At 43.5% G+C, this 14,224-nt stretch overlaps 1 protein-coding gene across 3 annotated transcripts in view; it reads right to left on the reverse strand.

Annotated features, from left to right (window-relative positions):
* The window catches only part of LOC308090240 (cell adhesion molecule DSCAML1-like), a gene marked incomplete at both ends in the record, with an annotated part of 83,221 nt that overhangs the window by 54,760 nt on the left and 14,237 nt on the right, over positions 1 to 14,224 (reverse strand). For all 3 annotated transcript variants that reach the window (XM_080435304.1, XM_080435305.1, XM_080435306.1), the window contains 2 exons: positions 6,979 to 7,125; positions 11,437 to 11,757. In XM_080435304.1, coding sequence (XP_080291430.1) covers positions 6,979 to 7,125; positions 11,437 to 11,757 — 468 coding nt within the window. The remainder of the gene's footprint in view (positions 1 to 6,978; positions 7,126 to 11,436; positions 11,758 to 14,224) is intronic.

Here is a 14,224-nt window from a genome sequence, read left to right on the forward strand (position 1 = left end):
AGAGAGAGAGAGAGAGAGAGAGAGAGAGAGAGAGAGAGAGAGAGAGAGAGAGACACACACACACACACACACACACACACACACACGCTGCGCACACACACACACACACACACACACACACACACACACACACACACACACACACACACACACACACACACACACACACACACACACACACACACACACACACACACACACAGAGAGAGAGAGTGACCCGCATGTCCATGCCAGTCGATGGGATCGTGTGTGCGCGAGCCCCCGGGAGGCCACGTGCTTCTTGTCACACCATGTCCTGCACCCAGGCAGGGAACACACTCACATCACACATCAGAGCCAGCGTGGTGCGGAGCTCCACGTTAATGTAACCCGCGTTAATGTTTCATGAGCTCTCCGTATTCAGGAGACTTCGTGCAGAAATCAGAAAATGGCTTTATTGTGTTGCCTTTGTGAGAGAGAGCAGACGTAGGGGAAATGAGTGTGTGTGTGTGTGTGTGTGTGTGTGTGTGTGTGTGTGTGTGTGTGTGTGTGTGTGTGTGTGTGTGTGTGTGTGTGTGTGTGTGTGTGTGCATGTTGAGGGGGTGGGGGTCTTGTACATTTGTACATTCCAGAAGCCTATGTCTGACCCATGTTTACATGAGATAGCATGAGCTGACAAGTGTATCCATTAATGTATTCCCGCTCTGAGTGCACGTACACAGATTTAAAAACACAGATCTTCAGTTCTAACGCACCGCTGCTCCTCTCTCTCTCTCTCTCTCTCTGTCTCTCTCTCTCTCTCTCTCTCTCTCTCTCTCTCTCTGTGTGTGTCAGCTCCTCTTCCTCGCTGGTTGCACTGGTGTGTGCTGTAGGTACAGAAGTTACATTGTTATGACTGAAATGAAGAGCTCCCATGTCTCTGTCTGTGTGATGTGATTGTGTAGCATAGTGTGCACCTATATAACACTCAGTTAACCGATTAAGACAGGGAACGCATCTGTGTAATTTTTTATTTCTCTGGCTATTAAATAATTGCAGGTATACAAGCTCATAGTGCATGCAAATTTTTGTAAAATCGTGAAGATTTGTGCAAATCTTTAAATATAAATGTTCTAAAGCGAGCATTTGTCACTCAAATATTTGCTTCTGGTGGTCCCTGGAACAAGATATTTATTTCAATTTTTTATACTTTTTTCAAAAAACTGTTAGGATTTAGAATTTCTTTTTAGAACCGGCCTCAGGTCTAAATGGGTTAAATCGCACCTTTATACAACAAGCCTCATGTAACATATTCTTACATGTTCTTCTAGTTTGTTGTATCAGTTTCACTGATAGTATTGTGCTATTCCTCTATGTTGTTGTTTTGTAATCACCGTGCAAGTAAGGGAACTGAACTAAACGCTGTGGCAGGTGGGACTAGATAGACCACAGACTCAGGCCATGGTCCCTGGGCCAGCATGTGGCTACAGCCATCTGCTGGCCCTGGATCTGTTCATCGGAGCCACTCATTAGCTTTCTACTGCGAAGCCTGGGCCTGCCTCAGTCTGGAAGCTCAATCTCTGCACAGTAAAATTCTCAGTGTTCGTTTCACCCTGACGTCCCCATTTTGGGCGTATGATTATAAGTGAAACATTTTTGAAAATGTAAAAGAATTTTAACATTGAATCCTTTTTTCATATAGCAGATCTACAAGCTTACAACTCACCATGTAATGTGTTATGAGCTTGTAGATGTGCTATTTTAGAAAATGTTTAGTGTAAGGTCCATTTGGGTCTGTCTTTTACACTCTCAGAGTTTACTGTGCGTGTCCCTGTGTTTTTTTTAATGACATCCAAAACCCTACGTCTCTCTACCCCTCTCTCTCTCTTCCTCTTCCTCCATCTGATCGCTGCTCAGACGGACAGGGCCCCCCCACTGTGTCTGGAGAGTCACACATATATGAGGCGTAGCTACAGGGTGGGCATGGGACAAGGAAGGAGAGGGAAATAGGTCAGGCTGTACCCCCTCCCCTCTTAAACCCCATGCTATCCTGGCTGGACAGGAAAGTGGGGCAGGCAACGGGACACACACACACACACACGCGCACACACGCACGCGCACACGTATGCACACACACACACACACACACACACACACACACACACACACACAGATATTAAAATAGATGCCACCCGCTCCAGATGGGGGAGCGTGTGTCTGTGACAAAATGAGAACCTGTTGGGGTTCAGAGTGCATGACTGTGTCATGTTATGTCATCGGCTCTACCTTCACACCAGTATGTGACTCAAATACTGATTAGGAAACACGCCTAATGATCTCTAATACAGTGGTTCACAAACTTTTTCATGTCAAGGAGCCCAAATTAATATGTATTTGGCTGCGGACCCGCATCTGAAAATAAATTGTGCCCATACAAGATTTGGGTTGTTAAAATGTTTTAAAATATTCCAAAACGTATTCCAAAAAATTCAAACAGCAGATTACAAGCTCAACAGACTAAATAAGGTCCTTACACACCAGGGCGATTTTTTTCATGCGAATAATACGTTTTTTTTAAAACCTTATAAAGTCAATGCAAGCTTCCACACCAGTTTCGCGGAGCGAAAAAAGCGTCTTTTAATTATTCGGAACGAGTCCGAATTTTGCGTATATTCGCATATTCGCCGGTGTGTAACCGAGAGTAGTAAAACTGACATTGATGCTATATTAACTATTTGTCCTGAGGACCCCCTGGAACCCCCTCAAGGACCCCTGGGGGTCCCCGGACCCCACTTTGAGATCCACGGCTCCAATAACCAACTATGAAGGCGATGACGGGTTATGACTTCCCCCACTCCATTCCTTGATACAGTGGTCCATACATGTACAGTGTTTGCTGCAGATGTTACATGGAAACTGGTCTAGTTGGGCTCCTGATATACTGTATGTTTTTATTCATCTCAGCCAGGACATTCTTGCATGTGTGTGTGTGTGTGTGTGTGTGTGTGTGCGTGTGTGTGCGTGCGTGTGTGTGTGTGCGTGTGTATAACTGCATGCGTGCGTGCGTGCGTGCGTGCGTTTGTTTCCGCAGCTAATGTCACATACTACTGGGCTGATCAGCATCATACTTCTTGGACATGCAGCAAGCAAACCCAGGAAGAATATTTTTCAAATTGGTCAACGAGTCATTTTTGTGAATTAATAATCGCAGCCCATTCGTCCCTCCAGGCTATGGGATAGGCTACTGTACGTGTCCCATGAGGCTATGGACCGGGACTTGCCAATTGGGTGCCTGTTCGTCCAAATAATGGGATCAACACTACTGTTGTACTACTACTGTAAAACCAGCTAATGCTCCTGTCCCTCTGTCTGAACGGATGTACTGGTACCAGCCAATCGCAGGCATTCAATTTGCCAGCCAAGACTGCAGAGTGAAATGGCACTTTGCAGTGTAGTTTATAATCTGTTCCATGTAATAAATATTTTGCAGGAATCCCCAACATTGTTCCTGAGAAATGGTATTGTTCTTAAACGGTACTGGTGAATATTAGAAAGATCTCTATGTCCATTTAGAGGTAAGCCTATACTGTCAACTTCCCACTGCCTTGCGTTGTCCTCTCGTGGAGGACCCATACAGCAAATGTTGGGCAGCGAAAACTCAACACTTACATTTCAAATTGCAACATTACTTTTCACTGATCGGTGATACAAACATAATTGACACGGTGACTTAACAATCAGAATTACAGAGACATTTGAATTATCTCAGAGAATGATGGAGGAAGATAGACAATAAATGTGTATGAGCAAGACAGGGATGCAGAGAGATGATGTACAACTGGTAATCACATGCCACATTACTTTCATGGCTGTATGCAGATATTTCACTCCATGCATACATTTCACTGCATGCATACAAGGCTATAATTAATAGGGCATATCGGCTGGTGGAGATTAGCGCTCTACTAAGCACACCTTTATAGCTTTTCTCTTAGACACACTCACAAAAACACAACAACAAGAAACTCCCTTCTGTGATATATTGCTGCCATTATGTTTCAATGACCATCCAATTACAGGCACATTGAGAGCGCTTAAACTCACACAAAATCAATATTCATTTTTCCCCAACTTCATTAGGTCTATCTGGCCGGCCCTTGAACCAAACTCGTTCTTATTGTCCTTTCTCTGGTTCCCGGCTGTACGAAAGTAAAGAGAGAGAGAGAGAGAGAGAGAGAGAGAGAGAGAGAGAGAGAGAGAGAGAGAGAGAGAGAGAGAGAGAGAGAGAGAGAGAGAGAGAGAGAGAGGAGAGGAGCTGGAGATGGAGATGGAGATGGAGATGGAGAAAGAGAGACCGTAACCGCAACAGAAATGTATTGTGGTGAACAAAGCGGTTGAGGTGAGAGCATTTTAACAGTGATGTTACAGTATCATGTAGTCATGCGTAGTTGAGGCTGAATCAAAGATAATTGGGTGGAATACAGCAGGTCAGAACTGTCATTCAGCAACACATCCAGAATTCAAGAGCCCATCTGATTGCTTATGTAATAACTATGGATGTAGTGTGTGTGTGTGTGTGTGTGTGTGTGTGTGTGTGTGTGTGTGTGTGTGTGTGTGTGTGTGTGTGTGTGTGTGTGTGTGTGTGTGTGTGTGTGTGTGTGTGGATATGCTTTTTAATGTGTGCATTCATGTGAAAGTGCCAGAGATTGTGATGTTCAGATTGCCCATGCCCATGATGATATGGATTTGTAAGGCACACATGGCACATTTGCTGTTGTTGTCATATTGCACATAGATTACTGTATTGCGTTGCTGTTATTATGATAAGGTCATTGTCTCCTTTGTTGATTTGGGGGTGAGCAAGGTTCAAGGTCACAATAATGCTGGGACGGCTCTGTGCAGTGTTGAGTGGGGTGCTACGCTGTTGTGTTGTGTTGTGTTGTGTTGTGTTGTGTTTATTGTGTGGAGAGGAATGCTGAGTTCAGTGAGCAGCTCATCATATTCAACATCTGATCCTCACACTCACTGCTCATCAACTGACCTATATACCCCCAATTACACACAGCAGCCAGTCTATGGTACAGTCAACAACAACACAAAGCAATAAATGATCATGAAATGAATGGATCTGTACACGTTGGATCTGCACACGTTCAACGTGGTCCTATTCAACAGAAGAGCAAGCCAAGGAATGGGAGGATAGCCATCTTTTTTCTCTCAGGCAGTCCTAGCCTGATTTAAGTCTCGACCGTGATGAGTTTAAGGGTTAAGGAAGTGCAAGAGAAAAGTACAATCACTGCATAGGATGAACAGCTGAAGAAGGGAGACGACTGAAAGATGTAATAAAAATAAAAATAGAACTGTCATTAAAATAATCACTGTAATCACCTGAATGCACATTGCACAAACTATCCCCCCCATCCCACTAGAACATTTATGCTAAATTAAATGAAATAAAACAAAATCACAAATAATTAGACTATATACAGTATGCATGTATATAAATACATATATAAATAAATATATATATTTATACTGTATATTTATATATTTATACTGTATATAGAGAGCCATCTGCCAGGACCTGAGGCCGTTCTTGCCCTACTACCCTCCTTGCTTCTCTTTCTTTGGGTCTCTATATTTTCTCTCCCAGCTCTCTCTTCTAGCTTGTTATTGTAAGCAAAATGATGAAAACAAAAATGAAAAAGTGCAGTGCATAAGGTACAAAAATGGCATATCATCATCACGCAATAAAAGCCAAATATACTGTATGATATCTATAAACATAACAGACACATTCACTCACAAATACAGGCACGCACACATGCACACACGCGCACGCACACGCACACGCACACACACCCACGCACACGCACACGCACACACACACACACACACACACACACACACACACACACACACAGACACACACACACACACACAAATGAGGTTAATGAAGACGAATGTGGGGGCACGGTCCTATTGACACCCAGTGTCTCTAATTGTGGCAGTATTCTTCAAGGACAGCTCGGTGGGACAAGAAGGGTAGAAGACGACAGGAATAGAGGTGATGAAGAGGTCTGATGAAGAGGAAGAAGTGTGCTTAACATGGCTGGCCGAGACGCCGCCATGCAACAGCTTGATCCGGGGCAAAAGGAAGGGAATTAAGTACTGTAGGGGTGCAACAGTTAAACCAATCGAATTAACCAATTATTTAAAAAAAAATACATTCAAAAATCAATTTGGGGGGAAAATGAGAAAATGCACTTTCTACTTTACAAAAACATATATAGCGAAAATAGCCAATCGACAAGCTCACGTGACAAAACGTTGAAGAGAACAAAGGCAGCATTTCTGAAGGATTGACTGACGGACGGAACAAAACATTTTCTACATGGGTGAAGTCAGAGAAAGAGGGAGGAGGGGTGGAGGAAGAGGAGTGGAGGAAGAGGAGGAAAGGAGGTCAGTGATCCATAACACTGGGCAGACAGACAACAAGAGGTAATAGTTAGGTCAGACATGGAGCATTGTTGCACATCATCAGACTTCCATAACACACACACACACGCATGCATGCATCCATGCTTGTATTACTATACATGTGAGGACATCAAAGTCAATTTTACCATTTCTTTCCTAAAGTTTAATTGCGTGCTGGTGTCAGACACCCAAAATAGCCAATCTACAAGCTCGTAGCTTGTAGATCACTATCTTGGGTGCACGACCGAAGTGCACAACCAAGTTGCCTAACCAAGCCTAACTGTAAAAATCTTTTTTAAGCATAAAATAACCAACCTTGTGACAATTATCTTCACTATGTCTATTTCTCAAATTCTACTATACTTGTGGGAACTTGGCCCTCGCAAGTATAGTAATACTGTACAAGTACAGTACACACACACACACACACACACACACACACACACACACACACACACACACACACACACACACACACACACACACACACACACACACACACACACACACACACACACACACACACACAAAGCGTCCTACCTGGAACGATGGACACGGTGTCTCTCTCCCAGGACACCACACTGACGTACTCCTGCACAGCAGTGGGAATGAGGCACTTGAACACAGCTACGTTGCCCCTCATAGAACGCTGGTCTGCCACGCGCACTGTGTAGGGCTCCCTGAAAACTATACAAACATAATGGACAACACTGTAACACTGTGTAGGGCTCCCTGAAAACTATACAAACATAATGGACAACACTGTAACACTGTGTAGGGCTCCCTGAAAACTATACAAACATAATGGACAACACTGTAACACTGTGTAGGGCTCCCTGAAAACTATACAAACATAATGGACAACACTGTAACACTGTGTAGGGCTCCCTGAAAACTATACAAACATAATGGACAACGCTGTAAAACTGTGTAGGGCTCCCTGAAAACTATACAAACATAATGGACAACACTGTAACACTGTGTAGGGCTCCCTGAAAACTATACAAACATAATGGACAACTCTAACACTGTGTAGGGCTCCCTGAAAACTATACAAACATAATGGACAACACTGTAACACTGTGTAGGGCTCCCTGAAAACTATCAAACATAATGGACAACACTAACACTGTGTAGGGCTCCCTGAAAACTATACAAACATAATGGACAACGCTGTAACACTGTACGGCTCCCTGAAAACTATACAAACATAATGGACAACGCTGTAACCAGTGTTGGAAGAAGTACTCCGATTTCTTATCTTCATATAATTGGTCCTCACTAACGCTCATTATAATATGCTATCATTTTTGTCTACTCACTCTATGTCTCGGAGGAGGGCTGTGGTCAGTTAAGAAACCTGTTACCTATTTGATGTACTGTACAACTAGACGAGATGTGAAGATTCAGAAATAATAATGTAATTCTTCATAAAATTCAGTTGTCAGGAGTCACTTCATTTCGAAATGCTGAGGGTTACTTTAACTGGGTCTAGGAATTGACCCATAAGGGTCTTTGGTTGATTATGACTGGTTGATTTTCCTGGAACTTTAAAATTAGCTTTTCAGTCATTTAGTAATTCTCTGCCATGTCTTGACCAAATGCAGTTTTTGAGATTATTATTGTCATTGAGGCAACATCACTTGGTCAACTCTTTGAAAATGACATTGTTACATCGTTACATTGCATGAACCCTACAAATAAGGAATTCCATAGAAATAAAGGTATAGTATAATGGACATTTCTATTCATAGCAACACTATGCTTCCTAGTCAAACATGGAAGAGCGGGCAATTAATCCATGGGGCATACATGATGCGTTTGTTTGATATGAAGCTGAGTTGGTTATATGTTTATATGTTACAGTAGGGAGGTTATGACCAATTTATTCTTTTATGGTTTCACCATACATTATGCAAGCCAATAGTACGCCGGATATAAATTCTAGAATGACATCAGCATTACACACCAACCTATTGTTTCACGCACTACTTGATAAGAACGTAACATTCTGTTAAACAGGCACAACAGAGCTCATGCAAAAATAAAACAACGGGGTGCTGGTTCATGCATGCTCATGCAATATTTGACGCTGTTTTGAATGAGCTGGGACTCATTAGTGAAAACACATGAAGCTAGGACATATCCGAAGGTTGCTAAGAGACTGGTTTGGAACCCTTTCCCTGGTAACAGCCATGACAAGAACATGCAGTGCTATCTTCCTGCTGTAGGAAAGAAAAAAACACATCCTGGACTCAAAATATATGGAAATATTACATAGTCAACACTTTCATATCTGGTCAGATTAACCACATGAACCCTAGCTTCCCTATTCTGGGCATGTCATAATACGCAAAAACATTTGGCAAAAACAGAATAACATTCCATGTAAATAGAACTGCAGATCTACTGCAAAAACTGCAGATCTACAAGTTCACAACGTGTCAGCTACTTTTGCTATTTGACATGCAGTTACGTAGGGTGTAAGTGGTTACAGTAAAAGCCAACATGCATTAAAAGGCACAAAATACACACTGAGTGAGCAAAGCCGTGATATGACTGCTTATGTTAGGCCCGGGGACCCCCAGGGGTCCTTGAGGAGACTCCAGGGGGTCCCCAATAAAATTTGAGAATACAACATCAAAATATAGCATGAGTTTGTGAGCTTGTAGATCTTCTATTATTGAAGAATTGTGACTAATCTTGAAAAAGTGTGAAACGTTTTTTTTTTTTTATCACAAATCTTCTGTTATGGAGTGTACCTGGCACACATCTTTTCAGGTGGGGGTTCTGCTGCCAAGTACATACTGTATCAATTTGGAGGTCCTTGACAGGAAAATGTGTGAGAACCACTGCTGTGGCGTTACCGTCTGACCCTAACCTGCGGTACCAGAGATGCAGGGCCCAACAGAGGCCACTGACGGCAGGATGTCGGCGTCATGCTAATCCTTTGTCTCCTGTGGGCAGGCAGGCTTTTGGGTCATGTGGGAATGAAAGGCAGCAACCGGCTGGCATGCAGCTCAGGGCCCTGGCTCAAATCCGCAACTTGACGCTCGTATTAGTATTAGAATGAATATGAGTATTAGATCAGGTCGGTGTTGGGAGGCAGAATATGAAAACAGATGTTGACAGCAGGAGGGAAGGGGGAGGGTTCGGCTGGCCTGATGTGAATGAGGGGGGGGGGGGGGGGGAATGGGGAGAAAGTGGGCAGGACGACAGGGGTGCCATTCAAACTGTCACCTAGATGCATCATTGTTCTGACAAAAGATTGATATAAATCTACACTTGGCAAATCCCCTGTTTACACATTCTCTATGTTTCTGTATCACTGGATTTTCAACCTTGAGGTATGAGACCTTCAACACACTATTTTCTTCAGATGAGGTACAGCTTAGTGAAACAGCCGCACATGCTCTAATCAATGGAATGCACCAATTAGGTTTGTTAATGAGAGATAATTAAAGAAGTGTGCTGTGGCTATATTTAGCCAAGCACAAGAGGACAGTGTGAAGAATGAGGGAGCAAGCAGGAGAAGGAAGTGAGAGAGGACAGAATAGAATACAGAACAAGATGGCAGTGGACGCAATTCAGGCACATTGCACTAAAAGTGAAATATATGTATTGGTTACTGACTACCTACACTACTGCATCTATAAGGATGAATCTATAAAAATGTAAAGTAATTAATTACATACTACTATGAAGATTGTATACAGTATGTGTATAGTATACTATGTATACATATACACACACACACACACACACACACACACACACACACACACACACACACACACACACACACACACACACACACACACACACACACACACACACACATATATATGTATATATATATGTAACAGTAACCAATACATAACAGTAACCAATACATATATATGTATATATATATGTATATATATATAGCACCTGAGGAAGCAGAAGCGAAACGAGTTGTGCAACAAATAAAAAAGCAAAATCAGTCCTGAGGAGTGTGCGGTCCCTTCTTTTGAAGGTTTTCTTCTTTTAGCTTTATACATATCTCTTGCGCTGACCTGCACCTCCAGTCGGGGTCCAACAAGATGTGCACGAGTCTTATTTATATATATATATATCAGCAACAGGGACATCCTGACTGATTAACGTTGAAAGAATTCCTCTGCAACAACGGGATAAACACCAGTGTCGGACAATTCTATCTTTAAACATGGGTAGATCTAAGTAATGGTAATACGTTTAAAGACCACTGTTCTTCTGAACTAGGAGCTTATCTACTTTGTCTCCTTGTTCAAACTTCTAATAGGCGCTCAAGAGAAGCCCAATGGACCTGTTTGAATGGTACAAATGTTATCAAGGAGGGAAGTGAGACATGCATTGTTTTCCCCCTTGTTTTGTTCTGTCAAATAGGAAGCCTAGGGAAGCTGCAGTAATCGTAACTTTGTTTTTGGTTATTGTACCCGAAATAATATTGCAGTTATTCTTATTTAACGCGATTATATAACTCAAGATAGGGATGGAAGGGAGAAATGTAGGATGCTGTCAACCTCAGATGGTGGATAATGACATGCATGGTGGTTACATGATGAAGTAGGCTACCTAGTGTTTTATTGCTACGCCAGTCCAGCAGGGGTGGGAGAGGGCAATGCCCTGGGTACTGTGCATTGCAGATGTTCTCTCTGTAGACTGTGTTCTAGGTCAATCTGTGTTCAGGTCAGAGAGACCAGGGCTATTTTGGGGCAGGTGATTCTCTGTGTGGGTAGTGGGCTGGGCTAGATTGGCTTATTGCAGCTGTCAATCACATTTGCTCTACTTAATGCTTTTAAAATACTTAATATTTGTATTCCCTCGCTTCCTGTGGCCATTCATTTGGTGAGCGGAGCCAGCGCCACACTCCCTCAGAACTCTCACTGTACTCGTGTTTGTTCCTTCCCCGCCATAACTTCTACCGCTCTCAGGCTCCGCCCCGCAATGGTCTTTAATCTCGCCTTAGCAACTCACCAGCTTTGATGCGGATGTTGGGGCTGCGGATCTTCCCGGCCTGGTTTTCGGCAGTGCAGAAGTAGTCGTTGTCGTGAATGTAGCTGTTGTAGGCGGACGGAGAGAACGGGTAGAGCTGGAGGGTGCCGTTGGCGTGCACGTGGCGGATGTGGGGCACATCGTAGATGTCGTCGCCGGTGGCCAGGTACCAGCGCAGGATGGAACTGGGGGTGCCCCCTGCAGGGCAGGGCAAGGACACCCCCACGGAGCTGGAGTAGGTCACCCTCTGCAGGGAAGCATTCACAAAGTACAGCCTGGTAGAGCCCACATCCTCACTGTGTACTGCCGGGGTAAAGAGACAACACAAAATCACACATAAGGCCAGGCGCAGGTGAGTGGGCAACAGCATGTGACACTTAAACAAAGTATGGACTAGTTTAGTGTGGTTCACAAATTTTTTAATTTCAAGGACCCCCATACAACAACGCTCTCAGAGTTACACACCTGTAAGGGTCCATTTGAAACCCCCAAGGAACCCTGAGGGTCCCTGGACCCCACTTTGAGAACCACACCAATGGACTAGTTATCCTTACAATCCTTACAATAATTCCCCAAACCTCTGTCTGTCTGTCCCCAAAATCTCTTCTGCCCGGTTCTCCTCAGTGGCTGGAGCAATTGATCTGTATTTGCACACGGCCATTGACTATTAACATGTGCACGGAACAGCGACACCCGTTTCTCACTTTCCCAAAATGTAAGCTGTTCATTAGCGTTTTTATGTAAAAGAATTCGGGCTATGGGAGCTATCGTCAGCATGCTTACAGCCCCCCAAGCTATGGGAGGACCCAAAGTCTGGTAATACTTTGACTGCACACATCCCCGGGTATGGACTAGTAACTTATAATTTAGTAGGATGCCACTCTAATGTAATGCACATTATTCAACAGATAGCACAGATAGTATATAGCACTGAAAATAACAGCCATGACTTTGATGGACAACCGAATGGGGCAGAACAAGAATGCCCTTCAACTGCATGTTGCAAAATAATCATAACAAATGTATGTCAAATGTCCAGCTGCAAACATCAGTCATGTGATGCAGAAAGCCAGGGATTTGGTCTAAAGCCTTTGATGGTTTAGGTGGATGGGGAGGAGCCTCCTACCTCTGTGCAGTGCCTGTAGTGCATGTGCGCATACATGTATACACAAACACAGAGAGAGAGAGAGAGAGAGAGAGAGAGAGAGAGAGAGAGAGAGAGAGAGAGAGAGAGAGAGAGAGAGAGAGAGAGAGAGAGAGAGTGTGAGAGAGAGAGAGAGAGAGAGAGAGAGAGACAGAGGAAGAGAGAGAGAGAGAGAGAGAGAGAGAGAGAGAGAGAGAGAGAGAGACAGAGTTTGAGAGACAACACACTGATAGGTTATGTGATTGGAATTTGTATGCCAGACGCAGAGATTTAAGTCTGTTTAATCTCCTTACATATTTAACAAACACACACACACACACACACACACACACACACACACACACACACACACACACACACACACACACACACACACACACACACACACACACACACACACACACACACACACACACACACACACACACACACACACACACACACACACACACACACACACAGGAGTATGCTTCCTCGGTACTCAGATTAGAAACAGACAGCAACGGAAAGGAAGGGAGAAGAGTTTGGGAGGATGACAGGATCCCCAAATGTCCAGGTCAATATTAGAATATGGGGTGCTGCCACTGAATAGATGTAGAAACATTGGACTTTGGGTTAGCCTGATTCAAACCAACACCACCCCATGTTCATTCTGTCACATTTAATATAGTCCAGAAGGCACCCAAATTCCTATGCCAAATAGTACTTGTGGATAATCGAAGAATGGTGACCAATGTGAGCGAAATATATCACTCAACGTACACTCAAAGTCAAATCAAATGGGCCAGGTCCAATAATATCTACAGTTTCTCCCTGCATCTCCAGGTAAACATACGTCTGTGCATCAGACCTAACATTCTATGGCCTCTAGCTGTCTTGTCTCTGCAGTTTAACCAAACAAGTTGCCAAAATCTTTGCTCAATTCCAAGTACTGCTAGTTTAAGACTGACTGTCTGACTGACCTTTATTGATCCCACATTAAGTGAAATTCAGTTGTCCTCATGGCAGTATATACCGCAGTAAGAAACACAGGACAGATACAGGAAAAGACAAGAGACACAACTATTGTACAGTGTCGTCATAACTATGGACTGTATATCTTCAGTGAGTAAAATGGGGTATGTACATCTGTCATGAGTCATTAATCTGAGGACAAGGCGGAATGCCTGGTGGTGGAATGTCCAGTGGTTTTATTGCTCAGCTTCATGGGTACCGGCACAAAGGACCAACCGAGTCTCCCTTGAGTCGGGGGAAGACTAATCTGCCACTGGTGCCTACTATCTACGTATGGAGGGGGTGGAATCAAGCATCAAGAGGGGTTTATTTGTCACTCATGCATACAGGTACTGTATAAGCAGCTAAATGCTGGAGGAACATATTCCACCACCTAAGGTTCACCAGGATAGCCTCCAGCTTCCTCCTCATTCTCTACTCCACCACCACCTCCACACAGTCCAGTTTAACTCCAACAGCTGAGCCAGCCTGTCATGCAAATAATGACTTGAGTGAGACTAAGAGAAAGTATCTACTGTAGTTAAGTGTGAAGAACTGAAACACTTCATACGATTTGATTTATTGTTATTAAAATATGGTCTAAACCAGGCTTGTCAAACTCATTTTGGGGTC

Source organism: Gymnoscopelus braueri (genome assembly GCF_963280865.1).
Source record: "Gymnoscopelus braueri genome assembly, chromosome: 8".
Lineage (NCBI taxonomy): Eukaryota > Metazoa > Chordata > Actinopteri > Myctophiformes > Myctophidae > Gymnoscopelus > Gymnoscopelus braueri.